The sequence below is a fragment of the Hyla sarda genome, chromosome 6 (genome assembly GCF_029499605.1).
Source record: "Hyla sarda isolate aHylSar1 chromosome 6, aHylSar1.hap1, whole genome shotgun sequence".
In the NCBI taxonomy this organism is placed as follows: Eukaryota; Metazoa; Chordata; class Amphibia; order Anura; family Hylidae; genus Hyla; species Hyla sarda.
The window spans coordinates 294,957,870-294,976,983 of record NC_079194.1 but is presented as its reverse complement, the minus strand read 5'-3'; the positions used below and the strand labels follow the sequence as shown (position 1 = coordinate 294,976,983).

The following is a 19,114-nucleotide window of genomic DNA, read 5'->3' as shown; positions in this document are numbered from 1 at the left end:
ACCACAAGGTCACTGGCTATTGAAAAACTACAACTCCCAGCATGCCCTGACAACCACAAGGTCACTGGCTATTGAAAACTACAACTCCCAGCATGCACTGACAACCACAAGGTCACTGGCTATTGAAAACTACAACTCCCAGCATGCCCTGACAACCACAAGGTCACTGGCTATTGAAAAACTACAACTCCCAGCATGCCCTGACAACCACAAGGTCACTGGCTATTGAAAAACTACAACTCCCAGCATGCCCTGACAACCACAAGGTCACTGGCTATTGAAAACTACAACTCCCAGCATGCCCTGACAACCACAACGTCACTGGCTATTGAAAAACTACAACTCCCAGCATGCCCTGACAACCACAAGGTCACTGGCTATTGAAAAACGACAACTCCCAGCATGCCCTGACAACCACAAGGTATCTGGCTATTGAAAAACTACAACTCCCAGCATGCCCTGACTACCACAAGGTCTCTGGCTATTACAAAACTACAACTCCCAGCATGCCCTGACAACCACAAGGTCTCTGGCTATTAAAAAAACTACAACTCCCAGCATGCCCTGACAACCACAAGGTCACTGGCTATTGAAAAACTACAACTCCCAGCAAGCCCTGACAACCACAAAGTCTCCGGCTATTGAAAAACTACAACTCCCAGCATGCCCTGACAACCACAACGTCACTGGCTATTGAAAAACTACAACTCCCAACATGCCCTGACAACCACAAGGTATCTGGCTATTAAAAAACTACAACTCCCAGCATGCCCTGACAACCAAAAGGTCTCTGGCTATTTAAAAAAAAAAAAAAAACTATAGCTCCCAGCATGCTCTAATAACTGTAGGCTCTCATGCAGATGTAAAACTACAACTCCCAACATGCTCTGACAACCAAAGACACCCCAGCTGTTGCAGAACTACAACTCCCAGCATGTTCTGACAGTGGTCATTTCATAGATATGCCTCATAGTCTAACTCAGTGTTTCCCAAACAGGGGGCCTCCAGCTGTTGCAAAACTACAATTCCCAGCATGCCCGGACAGCCTTTGGCTGTCCGGGCATGCTGGGAGTTGTAGTTTTGCAACAGCTGGGGGCACCCTTATTAGAGAAACACCGCACTATAACATCCTACATCTGGGATCCGCAGCAGCACAGGATTCCGGTACGTGAAGGGTTAAGGCCTCTGCAGCTGGAGACCCCGCCCCTTCCCAGTGAGACGTAGCCCCGCCCCCGCCGTGACGTCACAGCACACTGTTAGAAGATACAATAACAATCGGCGGTGATCGCAGTGATCGGTTGTAGCGCGGATCTGGAGGGATCAGGGGGACGGGACCGACTCGGAGGGGATCGAGCAGCGGAGCCATGGTGTCTCCGGTGACTGTGGTGAGTAGCGGGCACCGTCTTCTCCATCCAGTGTGTGCCATCTTCGCTCCTCCTATAGGGGGTGATACCGGGGGTCCGTGTCCCCCTGCACCGGCACCTCTGCTGTGTGTACACTGGGTGCAGGTTGTGCTATTATCCTCCCACTGTGGTGTATTGTGTCACAAGATGAAAACACTGGGCACGTGACTCGTGTGTGATGGGGCCGCTCCGCCTGCTGGGGGCGCTGTCACCTAGAACCACAGCTGTAAGGATAATATGGGGGGGGGGCTGTCACCTAGAATCACTGCTGTAAGGATAATATGGGGGGCGCTGTCACCTAGAACCACAGCTGTAAGGATAATATGGGGGGCGCTGTCACCCCCCAAATCACTGCTGTAAGGATAATATGGGGGGGGCGCTGTCACCTAGAACCACAGCTGTAAGGATAATATGGGGGGGGGGGGCTGTCACCTAGAATCACAGCTGTAAGGATAATATGGGGGGGCGCTGTCACCTAGAACCACAGCTGTAAGGATAATATGGGGGGCGCTGTCACCCCAAATCACAGCTGTAAGGATAATATGGGGGGGGGGGGCTGTCACCTAGAATCACAGCTGTAAGGATAATATGGGGGGGCGCTGTCACCTAGAATCACAGCTGTAAGGATAATATGGGGGGGGGGCTGTCACCTAGAACCACAGCTGTAAGGATAATATGGGGGGGGGGGGGGCTGTCACCTAGAATCACAGCTGTAAGGATAATATGGGGGGGGGGGCTGTCACCTAGAACCACAGCTGTAAGGATAATATGGGGGGGGGGGGGCTGTCACCTAGAATCACAGCTGTAAGGATAATATGGGGGGGGGGGCTGTCACCTAGAATCACAGCTGTAAGGATAATATGGGGGGGCGCTGTCACCTAGAATCACAGCTGTAAGGATAATATGGGGGGGGGCTGTCACCTAGAATCACAGCTGTAAGGATAATATGGGGGGCGCTGTCACCTAGAACCACAGCTGTAAGGATAATATGGGGGGGCGCTGTCACCTAGAATCACAGCTGTAAGGATAATATGGGGGGGGGGCTGTCACCTAGAACCACAGCTGTAAGGATAATATGGGGGGGGCGCTGTCACCTAGAATCACAGCTGTAAGGATAATATGGGGGGGGGCTGTCACCTAGAATCACAGCTGTAAGGATAATATGGGGGGGGCTGTCACCTAGAACCACAGCTGTAAGGATAATATGGGGGGGCTGTCACCTAGAATCACAGCTGTAAGGATAATATGGGGGGCGCTGTCACCCCAAATCACAGCTGTAAGGATAATATGGGGGGGGGGCTGTCACCTAGAATCACAGCTGTAAGGATAATATGGGGGGCGCTGTCACCCCAAATCACAGCTGTAAGGATAATATGGGGGGGGGCGGTCACCTAGAATCACAGCTGTAAGGATAATATGGGGGGCGCTGTCACCCCAAATCACAGCTGTAAGGATAATATGGGGGGGGGGGCGCTGTCACCTAGAACCACAGCTGTAAGGATAATATGGGGGGCGCTGTCACCCCAAATCACTGCTGTAAGGATAATATGGGGGGCGCTGTCACCTAGAATCACAGCTGTAAGGATAATATGGGGGCACTGTCACCCCCAAATCACTGCTGTAAGGATAATATGGGGGCGCTGTCACCCCCAAATCACAGCTGTAAGGATAATATGGGGGCGCTGTCACCTAGAATCACAGCTGTAAGGATAATATGGGGGCGCTGTCACCTAGAATCACAGCTGTAAGGATAATATGGGGGGCGCTGTCACCTAGAACCACAGCTGTAAGGATAATATGGGGGCGCTGTCACCTAGAACCACAGCTGTAAGGATAATATGGGGGGGCGCTGTCACCTAGAATCACAGCTGTAAGGATAATATGGGGGCGCTGTCACCTAGAATCACAGCTGTAAGGATAATATGGGGGCGCTGTCACCTAGAACCACAGCTGTAAGGATAATATGGGGGGCGATGTCACCTAGAACCACAGCTGTAAGGATAATATGGGGGGCGCTGTCACCCCAAATCACAGCTGTAAGGATAATATGGGGGCGCTGTCACCTAGAATCACAGCCATGAGGATAATATGGGGGCGCTGTCACCTAGAACCACTGCTGTAAGGATAATATGGGGGCGCTGTCACCTAGAATCACAGCTGTAAGGATAATATGGGGGGGGGGCGCTGTCACCTAGAATCACAGCTGTAAGGATAATATGGGGGCGCTGTCACCTAGAATCACAGCTGTAAGGATAATATGGGGGGGGCGCTGTCACCTAGAATCACAGCTGTAAGGATAATATGGGGGGCGCTGTCACCTAGAACCACTGCTGTAAGGATAATATGGGGGCGCTGTCACCTAGAACCACAGCTGTAAGGATAATATGGGGGCGATGTCACCTAGAACCACAGCTGTAAGGATAATATGGGGGCGATGTCACCTAGAATCACAGCTGTAAGGATAATATGGGGGCGCTGTCACCTAGAACCACAGCTGTAAGGATAATATGGGGGCGATGTCACCTAGAACCACAGCTGTAAGGATAATATGGGGGCGATGTCACCTAGAATCACAGCTGTAAGGATAATATGGGGGCGATGTCACCTAGAATCACTGCTGTAAGGATAATATGGGGGCGATGTCACCCCCAAATCACAGCTGTAAGGATAATATGGGGGCGATGTCACCTAGAATCACAGCTGTAAGGATAATATGGGGGCGCTGTCACCTAGAACCACTGCTGTAAGGATAATATGGGGGCGCTGTCACCTAGAACCACTGCTGTAAGGATAATATGGGGGCGCTGTCACCTAGAACCACTGCTGTAAGGATAATATGGGGGGCGATGTCACCCCAAATCACAGCTGTAAGGATAATATGGGGGCGCTGTCACCTAGAACCACTGCTGTAAGGATAATATGGGGGGCGCTGTCACCTAGAACCACTGCTGTAAGGATAATATGGGGGGCGCTGTCACCTAGAATCACAGCTGTAAGGATAATATGGGGGCACTGTCACCCCCAAATCACTGCTGTAAGGATAATATGGGGGGCTGTCACCTAGAATCACAGCTGTAAGGATAATATGGGGGGGGCGCTGTCACCTAGAATCACAGCTGTAAGGATAATATGGGGGCGCTGTCACCTAGAATCACAGCTGTAAGGATAATATGGGGGGCGATGTCACCTAGAATCACTGCTGTAAGGATAATATGGGGGCACTGTCACCCCCAAATCACTGCTGTAAGGATAATATGGGGGGCGATGTCACCTAGAATCACAGCTGTAAGGATAATATGGGGGCGCTGTCACCTAGAATCACAGCTGTAAGGATAATATGGGGGCGCTGTCACCTAGAACCACTGCTGTAAGGATAATATGGGGGGCGCTGTCACCTAGAACCACAGCTGTAAGGATAATATGGGGGCGCTGTCACCTAGAACCACAGCTGTAAGGATAATATGGGGGCGCTGTCACCTAGAATCACAGCTGTAAGGATAATATGGGGGCGCTGTCACCTAGAATCACAGCTGTTAGGATAATATGGGGGCACTGTCACCTAGAATCACAGCTGTAAGGATAATATGGGGGCGCTGTCACCTAGAACCACAGCTGTAAGGATAATATGGGGGGCGCTGTCACCTAGAATCACAGCTGTAAGGATAATATGGGGGCGCTGTCACCTAGAATCACAGCTGTAAGGATAATATGGGGGGCGCTGTCACCTAGAACCACTGCTGTAAGGATAATATGGGGGCGCTGTCACCTAGAACCACAGCTGTAAGGATAATATGGGGGGCGCTGTCACCCCAAATCACAGCTGTAAGGATAATATGGGGGCGCTGTTACCTAGAATCACAGCCATGAGGATAATATGGGGGGCGCTGTCACCTAGAATCACTGCTGTAAGGATAATATGGGGGCGCTGTCACCTAGAACCACAGCTGTAAGGATAATATGGGGGCGATGTCACCTAGAACCACAGCTGTAAGGATAATATGGGGGCGATGTCACCTAGAATCACAGCTGTAAGGATAATATGGGGGGCGCTGTCACCTAGAACCACAGCTGTAAGGATAATATGGGGGCACTGTCACCCCCAAATCACTGCTGTAAGGATATGGGGGGGTGATGTCACCCCTGATCACTGCTGTAATGATAATATGGGGGGTGCTGTCACCCCAAAATCACAGCTTTTAGGGGGATGTGGGGGGCACTGACAGCTGTAATGATGATGTGCGGGGCACTGACAGCTGTAATGGTAATGTGGGGGGCACTGACAGCTGTAATGGTAATGTGGGGGGGCACTGACAGCTGTAATGGTGATGTGGGGGACACTGACAGCTCTAATGATGATGTGGGGGGCACTGACAGCTGTAATGATGATGTGGGGGGCACTGACAGCTGTAATGGTAATGTGGGGGGCACTGACAGCTGTAATGATGATGTGGGGGGCACTGACAGCTGTAATGGTAATGTGGGGGGCACTGACAGCTGTAATGGTAATGTGGGGGGCACTGACAGCTGTAATGGTGATGTGGGGGACACTGACAGCTCTAATGATGATGTGGGGGGCACTGACAGCTGTAATGATGATGTGGGGGGCACTGACAGCTGTAATGATGATGTGGGGGGCACTGACAGCTGTAATGGTAATGTGGGGGGCACTGACAGCTGTAATGGTAATGTGGGGGGCACTGACAGCTGTAATGGTAATATGGGGGGCACTGACAGCTGTAATGGTAATGTGGGGGGCACTGACAGCTGTAATAATGATGTGGGGGGCACTGACAGCTGTAATGGTGATGTGGGGGGCACTGACAGCTGTAATGATGATGTGGGGGGCACTGACAGCTGTAATGGTAATGTGGGGGGGGGCACTGACAGCTGTAATGATGATGTGTGGGGGGCACTGACAGCTGTAATGGTAATGTGGGGGGGGCACTGACAGCTGTAATGATGATGTGGGGGGGGCACTGACAGCTGTAATGGTAATGTGGGGGGGGCACTGACAGCTGTAATGGTAATGTGGGGGGGGCACTGACAGCTGTAATGATGATGTGGGGGGCACTGACAGCTGTAATGATGATGTGGGGGGCACTGACAGCTGTAATGATGATGTGGGGGGCACTGACAGCTGTAATGATGATGTGGGGGGCACTGACAGCTGTAATGATGATGTGGGGGGCACTGACAGCTGTAATGATGATGTGGGGGGCACTGACAGCTGTAATGATGATGTGGGGGGCACTGACAGCTGTAATGATGATGTGGGGGGCACTGACAGCTGTAATGATGATGTGGGGGGCACTGACAGCTGTAATGATGATGTGGGGGGCACTGACAGCTGTAATGATAATGTGGGGGGCACTGACAGCTGTAATGGTAATGTGGGGGGCACTGACAGCTGTAATGGTAATGTGGGGGGCACTGACAGCTGTAATGGTAATGTGGGGGGGGGGCACTGACAGCTGTAATGATGATGTGGGGGGCACTGACAGCTGTAATGGTAATGTGGGGGGCACTGACAGCTGTCACTGATCTTTAACCCCATCACTGCCAGGCAGCACATGGAGAACACAACAAAGCTCTTCCCCCAGGCGACGCCACATTTAGCTTCTGGTTCATATCAGGTTTACATGTGTTACTCAGAGATCTGGCACCCAAACAAGTCTCAGCACCCGCACATTGCATAATAGGTCAGCTGACACACCGGGACGGGAGCGCGTGATGTCATTGACTGTTATTATTATTGTAAAGTTACCATTAGTGGGAATACTCTGCCTCAGAGCCTATAGGAGTCCTCCACCCCCAATGTATATCTATCCTACACGTCAGCTCCATTAACATGTATGTCCTCTCAAAGAATAGAGTATGATATGCGTCTGCCTGAGCCCTCTGTCCCTCCTCCCTCTGGACCCCTCTGTCCCTCCGGACCCCTCTGTCCCTCCTCCCTCCGGACCCCTCTGTCCTTCCTCCCTCCGGACCCCTCTGTCCTTCCTCCCTCCGGACCCCTCTGTCCTTCCTCCCTCCGGACCCCTCTGTCCTTCCTGCCTCCGGACCCCTCTGTCCTTCCTGCCTCCGGACCCCTCTGTCCTTCCTCCCTCCGGACCCCTCTGTCCTTCCTCCCTCCGGACCCCTCTGTCCTTCCTCCCTCCGGACCCCTCTGTCCTTCCTCCCTCCGGACCCCTCTGTCCTTCCTCCCTCCGGACCCCTCTGTCCTTCCTCCCTCCGGACCCCTCTGTCCCTCCTCCCTCTGTCCCTCCTCCCTCCGGACCCCTCTGTCCCTCCTCCCTCCAGACCCCTCTGTCCCTCCTCCCTCCAGACCCCTCTGTCCCTCCTCCCTCCGGACCCCTCTGTCCCTACTCCCTCCAAATGCCTGTCTCCCTCCCTCCAGACCCCTGGCGGGGGACAGGGAAGTCTGGAGGGAGGGGTCGGGAGGGAGGGGTAGACTGAGGGGTCGGGAGGGATGGAGGGGTCTGGAGGGAGGGGGATATGGAGGGGTCTGGAGGGACAGAGGAGAAAACAGCAAGGGACTATGGGAAGAACACTACCTTAGTTTCTTGAAAGAAATGCCCAACCCAGAGCTTACGACCATTTTTTTTTTTTAGTTGTTTCACTGCAAAAACAGCGTGTTTGTTTTCAGCCTTTTTTGGCTTGTTCACCAGTGCAGTCTCACTGATGGGCGCCGCCGCAGCGGCCTTGGGTAGAAACGCACGGCCTTGCACAGTCTCTGAGGCCCGAGGACTGTAGCCTCTTCAGTCAGCTGACCGGTGCAGGTGTTGGATCTGTTATTGGCCCTGGAATGCCCCTTTAAATCTGACTCACATGACTAAGCAGACATTAATGTAGAAATGGGAAATGTTCTCACCACAGTCTCTCTAGTAAGACGTCTCCTCTATATGGCCATATATACGCTCTGCACAAGCTGTACGGAGCCGTAACGTGCTCAATAGACTCTATTACTAATAGATCACTCCTATGTCCATCATTTAACTGTTTAACTGCTGCGATTGCAATGGAGCACATACTTGGTGGTCCAGTTGTGCCCCACCACCCCCTGTGAAGTAATCGCAGGGTGCCGATTGGTTCTCAGGCCAATCCGAGGCCTGTACTAGGCAACTGGTACATAGCTCCCCGCTTATGCATTACCTTGATCTATATACGCCAATGTTTCCCCAACCAAAGGGCCTCTAGCTGCTGAAAAACTACAACTCCCAGCATGCCTGGACAACCAAAGGCTGTGTGAATGACTTCCAGTACATCTCCTGATCACGTTACTCTAAGGCTGCAGAGATTGCCCAGGAGTTTTAGATATCCTGCCGCTGGACCAACATCATGATAAAGTATGATTTAACTGTCCAAAAGGCAGGTGCAGAGAATAGTTAGTGTGAGGCAGGGAGAGGGGACGGGGCAGGCGTGTGGGGGAAAATCTGTACTGCATGCCACCTAGCTTTCCCAGTCTCCTGAAGAGCTCCAATAGGGCTGCTTTACCAGACACACACTCTCCTCAGAAGACTGAGAAAGCTGGGTGGCTTGCTTTACAATTGAGTCACACATACTCCAACCAAGTTTTAAAGGGGTTATCCAGGGAAAAAACTTTATATAATCAACTGGCTCCAGAAAGTTAAACAGATTTGTAAATTACTTCTATTAAAAAAAAATCTTAATCCTTTCAGTACTTATGAGCTGCTGAAGTTGAGTTGTTCTTTTCTGTCTAAGTGCTCTCTGATGACACCTGTCTCGGGAACCGTCCAGAGTAGAAGCAAATCCCCATAGCAAACCTCTTCTACTCTGTGCAGTTCCCAAGATAGACAGAGATGTCAGCAGAGAGCACTGTTGTCAGACAGAAAAGAAAAACTCAACTTCAGCAGCTGATAATTATTGGAAGGATTAAGATAATTTTATTTTATTTTTTTAAATAGTAGTAATTAACGAATCTGTTTTAACTTTCTGGAGCCAGTTGATTATAAAAAATAAAAAAATTATTTTTTCCTGGAAAACCCCTTTAAAATTTTTTATTTTTGGTGCAGATGGTGGCAAAACCCAAATGTCGCCATAAAAACGCCCTCACTCGACCTATTCTATTCTATAAATCAGTATTTCCCCCATCCAGCGTGCCTCCAGCCATTGCAAAACTACAACTCCCAGCATGCCCGGACAGCCAACGGCTGTCCGGGCATGCTGGGAGTTGTAGTTTTGCAACAGCTGGAGGCACGCTGCTGTAAATAAAGGATTTGCTCTCTCGTGTCCCAGTTTTCCAGCTATGATTCCATTTTCTTTCGTTTTTCGCCATCGGGATGCATTTAACTTAATGACAATAAAGCGCCGGCTCCTGACACAGATAGCGCTGCGCTCGCCCCGAAGGTTTTTTTTTTTTTTTTTTTCTTCTGCGTTTAAGATTTCTTTATTTTTATATATCTTTTATATTAGGGACAGAACAAGGAGAAAACATGACGCACGCTAAAATGGTGACAGCGCGCCAAAGAGAGCCAAGGAAAGTAGAAAGTAACACGAGGCCGATAGATAATGATATAACAGAGTGGAGGGTGTGGGTGATGGTTCGGCTTATCCTGCCCTCTCCCTGCTTATCTCCCCCCCCCCCCCCCCCCCACCTTGCCACTGGCAGCGTCCCGAGTAATCTGAAGAGCTGTCCGAATCATTGTGCCAATATTAATTTCCCCGGATCAATCCTGCTCTACATTAAAGTAAATTAATATCAGCGTCTGATGCGGTCGCCAAATACCGCCCCCCCCCCCCCCCCCCCGTTATTACTCAAAGAGCATTTGTAGGAGAGGAAGGCAGCGCACGCTACGTTTGCCGAGGTCGTTTCCGGCTATATATGCCTGTTGTCTACAGTATACAGATTGCCAAAGTGGATGGAGGGCCGGTTCTGCCTGTAGGCAAAATAGGCAGCTGCCTAGAGCGCTCTCTTGATGGGGGCGCCGCTTTTTCAGCTGCATTAAAGTTAACCAGCATTGGAATTACCTGCCCATCAAGCTACTCCTCCCCACCTGGACTATAATAATTGCCATTTGTCAGCCTGCCGGAGGAGCGCAGCGCCCCTTCCGAGGTAGACAGGGGCGATCACTAAGGTCAGATCCATCTAACATCGAGCGCGCCTCCATACATAGGGAGCAGCTTTCGCCTAGGATGGCAAAAATCCTTACACCAGGCCTGAGGACGGCGTTAAAGGAATAGTTCAGTCCAGAAAAACGTATCCCCTATCCTAAGGATAGGGGATAAGTTTCAGATCGCGGGGGGGGGGTCCTGTACGGGGCCCCGGCAGCCTGCGGGAAGGGGGCGTGTTGACCACTGCACAAAGCAGCGGCCGACACATCTCCTCAATAGAGCGCTTTGGTAGAGCTTTTTTCCGAGCTTTAAAAAGCTGTGTATCATACCTTTCCCCTTGCTCACATTGTATGAGCTCCCGGCAGGAGAAAGTGAGAAAGTGGGCGTTCCCCAGCAGGCATGATGTCACTGATACCTGTGAGAGCTGTGCCTCGCCATGCCCTGCACGCACTTCCTGAGTTTGGTCTCCTGCCAGGCCAGGAAGAGACAAAACTAAATGTTTAACCTGCTCAGGAAACAGAACAGAGCCACCTAGTGGACGTTTTTTTCAATCACATTAAAAACATAAAGGTTGAGAATGTTAACAGCAATTAAATAGCAAAGTGTCTGATAATAACATAAGGAACAATGGTCCAGATTTATCAAACTGTGTCAGAGAAAAAGTGCAGTGATTTTTCCACAGCAACCAATCACAGCTCAGCTAACGAGCTCTGGTAAAGTGAAAGCTGAGCTGTGATTGGTTGCTGTGAGAAAATCCCTCCACTTTTTCTCTCACACACTTTGATAAATCTGGGCCAATATATTGAAAGTTTAGTTTGGTGACAGATTCTCTTTTTAAAATTTTTTAAAACAAACTCAAATGTTGGACTGTGCATGTACATAGTGTATAGTGTGAACAGGAGCGTACAGGTGAATTATAGCTCCCTGTAGAGTGAATAGGGGCAAACATGTACATTATAGGGCTCCATAGTGTGAACAGGAGCGTACACGTACATTATAGGGCCTCATTGTGTACACAGGAGCGTACATGTACATTATAGGGCTCCATAGTGTGAACAGGAGCGTACACGTACATTATAGGGCCTCATTGTGTACACAGGAGCGTACATGTACATTATAGGGCTCCATAGTGTGAACAGGAGCGTACACGTACATTATAGGGCCTCATTGTGTACACAGGAGCGTATATGTACATTATAGGGCTCCATAGTGTGAACAGGAGCGTACACGTACATTATAGGGCCTCATTGTGTACACAGGAGCGTACATGTACATTATAGGGCTCCATAGTGTGAACAGGAGCGTACACGTACATTATAGGGCCTCATTGTGTACATAGGAGCGTACATGTACATTATAGGGTCTCATTGTGTACACAGGAGCGTACACGTACATTATAGGGCTCCATAGTGTGAACAGGAGCGTACATGTACATTATAGGACAATATAGTGGGAACTGGCGCGTACATGTACATTATAGGACAATATAGTGTACAAAGGAGTGTACATGTACATTATAGGGCCTCATAGTGTACACAGGAGCGTACATGTACATTATAGGGCCTCATAGTGTACACAGGAGCGTACATGTACATTATAGGGCCTCATAGTGTACACAGGAGCGTACATGTACATTATAGGGGCTCCATAGTGTGAACAGGAGTGTACCTGTACATTATAGGGGCTCCATAGTGTGAACAGGAGCATACATGTACATTATAGGGCCTTATAGTGTACACAGGAGCGTACATGTACATTATAGAGGCTCCATAGTGTGAACAGGAGCGTACATGTACATTATAGGGCCTCATAGTGTACACAGGAGCGTACATGTACATTATAGGGGCTCCATAGTGTGAACAGGAGCGTACATGTACATTATAGGGCCTCATAGTGTGAACAGGAGCGTACATGTATATTATAGGGCTCCATAGTGTGAACAGGAGCGTACATGTATATTATAGGGCCTCATAGTGTGCACAGGAGCGTACATGTACATTATAGGGGCTCCATAGTGTGAACAGGAGCGTACATGTACATTATAGGGCCTCATAGTGTACACAGGAGCGTACATGTACATTATAGGACCTCATAGTGTACAGAGGAGCGTACATGTATATTATAGGGCTCCATAGTGTGAACAGGAGCAAAAATGTGCATTACTGTATATGGGTAATAATTCCGTTGTATTGCATAATTTTTAGCATATATATATATATATATATATATATATATATATACACACAGGAGCGTACATGTACATTATAGGGGCTCCATAGTGTGAACAGGAGCGTACATGTACATTATAGGACAATATAGTGGGAACTGGCGCGTACATGTACATTATAGGACAATATAGTGTACAAAGGAGTGTACATGTACATTATAGGGCCTCATAGTGTACACAGGAGCGTACATGTACATTATAGGGCCTCATAGTGTACACAGGAGCGTACATGTACATTATAGGGGCTCCATAGTGTGAACAGGAGTGTACATGTACATTATAGGGGCTCCATAGTGTGAACAGGAGCGTACATGTACATTATAGGGCCTTATAGTGTACACAGGAGCATACATGTACATTATAGGGGCTCCATAGTGTGAACAGGGGTGTACATGTACATTATAGGGCCTCATAGTGTACACAGGAGCGTACATGTACATTATAGGGGCTCCATAGTGTGAACAGGAGCGTACATGTACATTATAGGGCCTCATAGTGTACACAGGAGCGTACATGTACATTATAGGGCCTCATAGTGTACACAGGAGCGTACAAGTACATTATAGGGGCTCCATAGTGTGAACAGGAGCGTACATGTACATTATAGGGCCTCATAGTGTACACAGGAGCGTACATGTACATTATAGGGCTCCATAGTGTGAACCGGAGCAGAAATGTGCATTACTGTATATGGGTGATAATTCCGTTGTATTGCATAATTTTTAGCATATATATATATATATATATATATATATATATATATATATATACACAGGAGCGTACATGTACATTATAGGGGCTCCATAGTGTGAACAGGAGCGTACATGTACATTATAGGGCCTCATAGTGTACACAGGAGCGTACACGTACATTATAGGGTCTCATTGTGTACACAGGAGCGTACACGTACATTATAGGGCTCCATAGTGTGAACAGGAGCGTACATGTACATTATAGGACAATATAGTGGGAACTGGCGCGTACATGTACATTATAGGACAATATAGTGTACAAAGGAGTGTACATGTACATTATAGGGCCTCATAGTGTGCACAGGAGCGTACATGTACATTATAGGGCCTCATAGTGTACACAGGAGCGTACATGTACATTATAGGGGCTCCATAGTGTGAACAGGAGTGTACATGTACATTATAGGGGCTCCATAGTGTGAACAGGAGCGTACATGTACATTATAGGGCCTCATAGTGTACACTGGAGCGTACATGTACATTATAGGGGCTCCATAGTGTGAACAGGAGCGTACATGTACATTATAGGGCCTCATAGTGTAGACAGGAGCGTACATGTACATTATAGGGCCTCATAGTGTAGACAGGAGCGTACATGTACATTATAGGGCCTAATAGTGTACACAGGAGCGTACCTGTACATTATAGGGCCTCATAGTGTACACAGGAGCGTACAAGTACATTATAGGGGCTCCATAGTGTGAACAGGAGCGTACATGTACATTATAGGGCCTCATAGTGTACACAGGAGCGTACATGTACATTATAGGGCTCCATAGTGTGAACCGGAGCAGAAATGTGCATTACTGTATATGGGTGATAATTCCGTTGTATTGCATAATTTTTAGCATATATATATATATATATATATATATATATATATATATATATATACACAGGAGCGTACATGTACATTATAGGGGCTCCATAGTGTGAACAGGAGCGTACATGTACATTATAGGGCCTCATAGTGTACACAGGAGCGTACATGTACATTATAGGGGCTCCATAGTGTGAACAGGAGCGTACACGTACATTATAGGGTCTCATTGTGTACACAGGAGCGTACACGTACATTATAGGGCTCCATAGTGTGAACAGGAGCGTACATGTACATTATAGGACAATATAGTGGGAACTGGCGCGTACATGTACATTATAGGACAATATAGTGTACAAAGGAGTGTACATGTACATTATAGGGCCTCATAGTGTGCACAGGAGCGTACATGTACATTATAGGGCCTCATAGTGTACACAGGAGCGTACATGTACATTATAGGGGCTCCATAGTGTGAACAGGAGTGTACATGTACATTATAGGGGCTCCATAGTGTGAACAGGAGCGTACATGTACATTATAGGGCCTCATAGTGTACACTGGAGCGTACATGTACATTATAGGGGCTCCATAGTGTGAACAGGAGCGTACATGTACATTATAGGGCCTCATAGTGTAGACAGGAGCGTACATGTACATTATAGGGCCTCATAGTGTAGACAGGAGCGTACATGTACATTATAGGGCCTAATAGTGTACACAGGAGCGTACCTGTACATTATAGGGGCTCCATAGTGTGAACAGGGGTGTACATGTACATTATAGGGCCTCATAGTGTACACAGGAGCGTACATGTACATTATAGGGGCTCGATAGTGTGAACAGGAGCGTACATGTACATTATAGGGCCTCATAGTGTACACAGGAGCGTTCATGTACATTATAGGACCTCATAGTGTACACAGGAGCGTACACGTACATTATAGGGCTCCATAGTGTGAACAGGAGCGTACATGTACATTATAGGGCCTCATAGTGTACACAGGAGCGTACATGTACATTATAGGGGCTCCATAGTGTGAACAGGAGCGTACATGTACATTATAGGGCCTCATAGTGTACACAGGAGCGTACATGTACATTATAGGGCCTCATTGTGTACACAGGAGCGTACATGTACATTATAGGGGCTCCATAGTGTGAACAGGAGTGTACATGTACATTATAGTGCCTCATAGTGTACACAGGAGCATTCATGTACATTATAGGGCCTCATAGTGTACACAGGAGCGTACATGTACATTATAGGGGCTCCATAGTGTGAACAGGAGCGTACATGTACATTATAGGGCCTCATAGTGTACACAGGAGCGTACATGTACATTATAGGGGCTCCATAGTGTGAACAGGAGCGTACATGTACATTATAGGGCCTCATAGTGTACACAGGAGCGTACATGTACATTATAGGACCTCATAGTGTACACAGGAGCGTACACGTACATTATAGGGCTCCATAGTGTGAACAGGAGCGTACATGTACATTATAGGGCCTCATAGTGTACACAGGAGCGTACATGTACATTATAGGACCTCATAGTGTACACAGGAGCGTACATGTATATTATAGGGCTCAATAGTGTGAACAGGAGCAAAAATGTGCATTACTGTATATGGGTAATAATTCCGTTGTATTGCATAATTTTTAGCATATATATATGAGTGTGTGTGTGAATTTTTTTCCCTTTTTTAGTGTATAAATCACATACGTTAAACAGAAAAAAAGAAAAGCAGCCTTATTTCATCATTTTCAAGATCTCTGCTTGCTGTCAGTGAATGGCAACATTTTAATTATTCTTTCTTCCTTCTTTTTTCTTTTTTTAACTTAAATGGGCACTGTCAGATACAACTGTTGATATGTTGTGAAGCAGGTATAACCAATAGGTCTTGCAATTGCTTTCATTAGAAAATTTTCCGCATTTCATACTGAAAAAGCCAAAGAATTTCCTCCCTCCCCCTGCCTGCTTGGACACATACTAGTCCTGCTGTGTCCATGCATCATCACCTATGTCATGGACACGCTTCCTTGATTGACAGCTGTGATCGCAGGGCTCAGAGCTGGAGGAAAAATCCTCCCACTGTCATCTTGTGTCCCTCTACTGTCAGTGAGGAGAAGCTGGGAGTTGTAGTTTTGCTAATGCTGGGGGAGATGTGAGCAGACAGCATACTGAGGGAGGGGGCGGAGACCTGCACAGTGAGGCCACGCCCCTCCCTATGAGAGGAATTTAGACTGGTGAGCTGAATTAAAGGGGTAATAAAATAATAAATAAAGGTGCTGGACACATAAAAATCAGATGTACATGGTCAGGATTAGGTTCTGAGTGATATATAAAAGAAATGTTTTTTTGTTGGATCTGACGGGTTCGCTTTCAAGGCTGACTAATTCTTCTCAGTGTCCCGGTGACTTTACGCTTTGTCGCAGTCACATGTCTCGGTCTGGACGCGTTCTAACTTGATCTTTTGTTTAGACTAATGGATTTTCTGCTGACAAAAAAAAAAAAAAGACAGAGAAAAGAACTTACGGCTTTATATTATTAAGATGAAAATATTAAATGACGGCTTCAGTGGATTAACAGTCAAACTTTATTAAATTCTTACTTATGACATTTCTTAGTTATGTCTAGAGCCATGTTTCCCAACCAGGGAGCCTCCAGCTGTTGCAAAACAACAGCTCCCAGCATTCACTCCCCCATCCCCACATAAACTAGCACATGTTTTCTACAGGGAGACACTTGCCCAACCCTTCTCTCCTCTGACATCCCAAATTTCATCCCAAAACAGCGCCACCCCGTCTTCAGGCTGTGTGTGGTATTACAACTCGGCTCCATTCACTTTATTTTTTTATTTCACTGTAGATTTTGTGTTAAAGTGAGTGACGTCATCACAAAGTACAATTGGTCGCGCATAAAACAAGCCTCTTATGGGTCTGTAGATGAAGAATTGAAAGAGTTATGGCTCTTAGGAGAGGAGAAAAAAATGTAAATGCAAAAATGTAATATTGCCTGGTCATTAAGGGGTTAAAATGGTCTTCTATCCCCCTAAAAAAAAATTTTAAGGTATAATTTTTTAATAATAATTAAATTACTATTTAATTTCATTATAATTAATTAAAATAAAATTTAAGATTTTTGAGTATTCCTGATTTTGTAAAATAATAAGACGTCATTCTCGCCTGATTGATTCCTCCAGCCGATCCAGCACCGATACTTCTCAGGCCCCTCCCCCCCTCCCCGGCCTTATTTAGTCTCTTGTGACACAGACATGTGACCTCTGCAGCCAATCACTGACTACAGCAATGTTGTTGTTGTGGCCGCTGATTGGCTGCACTGCCACATGTCAGGAAGAAGCAGGAAATAAAGAGAAGTAAAGATAATTTGCATAATTAATTATATATGCGTGACATCACAGATGAGGGGAAATTTTGTCCTATTCTGACCCTTATAACTTTTTTTTATTTCTCCTTATGAGCCTGTATGAGAGCTAATTTTTTGCGCCCTGATCTGCAGTTTTTAACAGGACCATTTTTGTTTTGATGGGACTTTTTGATCGCTTTTTTTTAATAAAATTTGTGAGTTGCAGTTATTTACTAACTACAACTCCCAGCATGCCCTGATACAGCCTGTGGCCCAGCAGCTGCCCCCAATGAAAACTACAACTCCCAGCATGTTGGACTATATAGTAGTATATAGTATAGGTCAATGTTTCCCAACCAGGGGTGCCTCCAGCTGTTGCCAAAACTACAACTCCCAGCATGTTGGACTATAACACTGGTAAATGTTATGGCCGATATTTATCCAACCAATCCTTCAACTCCCGGAATGTTGCGCCATAACCTATACCAGTGTTTCCCAACCAGGGGTGCCTCCAGCTGTTGGCTGTCCGGGCATGCTGGGAGTTGTAGTTTTGCAACAGCTGGAGGCGCTCTGTTTGGGAAACACTGGTATAGTATATGGTGCAACATTCCGGGAGTTGGAGGATTGGTTGGATAAATATTGGCCATTGCATTGCCGGTATTTTTAATATAAAAATACCGGCAGGGTGGCCAAAATTCCGACTGTGCCGGTAAAATTCCGGCCTGGTGGCAGCCCGATCCCTGACACAAACATGTGACCTCTGCAGTCACTAGCAGGGGAGCATTGTGGCCAGTGATTGGCTGCAGCAGTCACATCCTTGTCGAGACTCTTGAGAGGGAAGCGCATACTCACCATTTCCGTTCCCCCTTACGTTCCTGTTCTAAAGCTTCCTGTTTCCACTTTAACCAGTATTTTGGTCAGAAGACTGAATCGTGATGTCTGTCCACTATTCCCTCCTCATACTGTGGCCGCTGTCAGAAGACCGGGAATTGGTTAATGATAATTGGACTGTCTCGGCCCATTCCAGTATTTCACAGGTCCCCCACCTTTTATCTGGTACATGCGGCTCAACAGTTACAGGGCAAGGCTCACCTACAAATTGGTGATTGGCTGCAGAAGTCACATGTTTGTGTCAAGAAGGACCAGGAAGTAGACCCCAGTGGAGGACCAGAGAAGCATCAGAACGGGAGTGATGGGGGATCATAACTTCCCATTTGACATGGACCAGAGAATCATCAGAACGGGAGTGGAGGTGGACGGTAAGGTGAGTATAACTTCTCTGTTGACATGGACCACAGTGTAGGACCAGATAAGCATAAGAACAGGAGTGGTGGGGGATCTGTGAGGTGAGTATAACTTCTCTGTTGACATGGACCACAGTGTAGGACCAGATAAGCATAAGAACAGGAGTGGTGGGGGATCTGTGAGGTGAGTATAACTTCTCTGTTGACATGGATCAGAGTGGA

General features: G+C 47.5%; 1 protein-coding gene across 1 annotated transcript in view; it reads left to right on the top strand.

The window, feature by feature from the left end:
- The first annotated feature begins 1,239 nt into the window (after positions 1 to 1,239).
- TMEM86A (transmembrane protein 86A) overlaps positions 1,240 to 19,114 on the top strand; it is a 37,096-nt gene continuing 19,221 nt past the window's right edge. Inside the window, exon 1 of the mRNA XM_056527820.1 lies at positions 1,240 to 1,385. Coding sequence (XP_056383795.1) covers positions 1,365 to 1,385 — 21 coding nt within the window. The 5' untranslated portion in view covers positions 1,240 to 1,364. The remainder of the gene's footprint in view (positions 1,386 to 19,114) is intronic.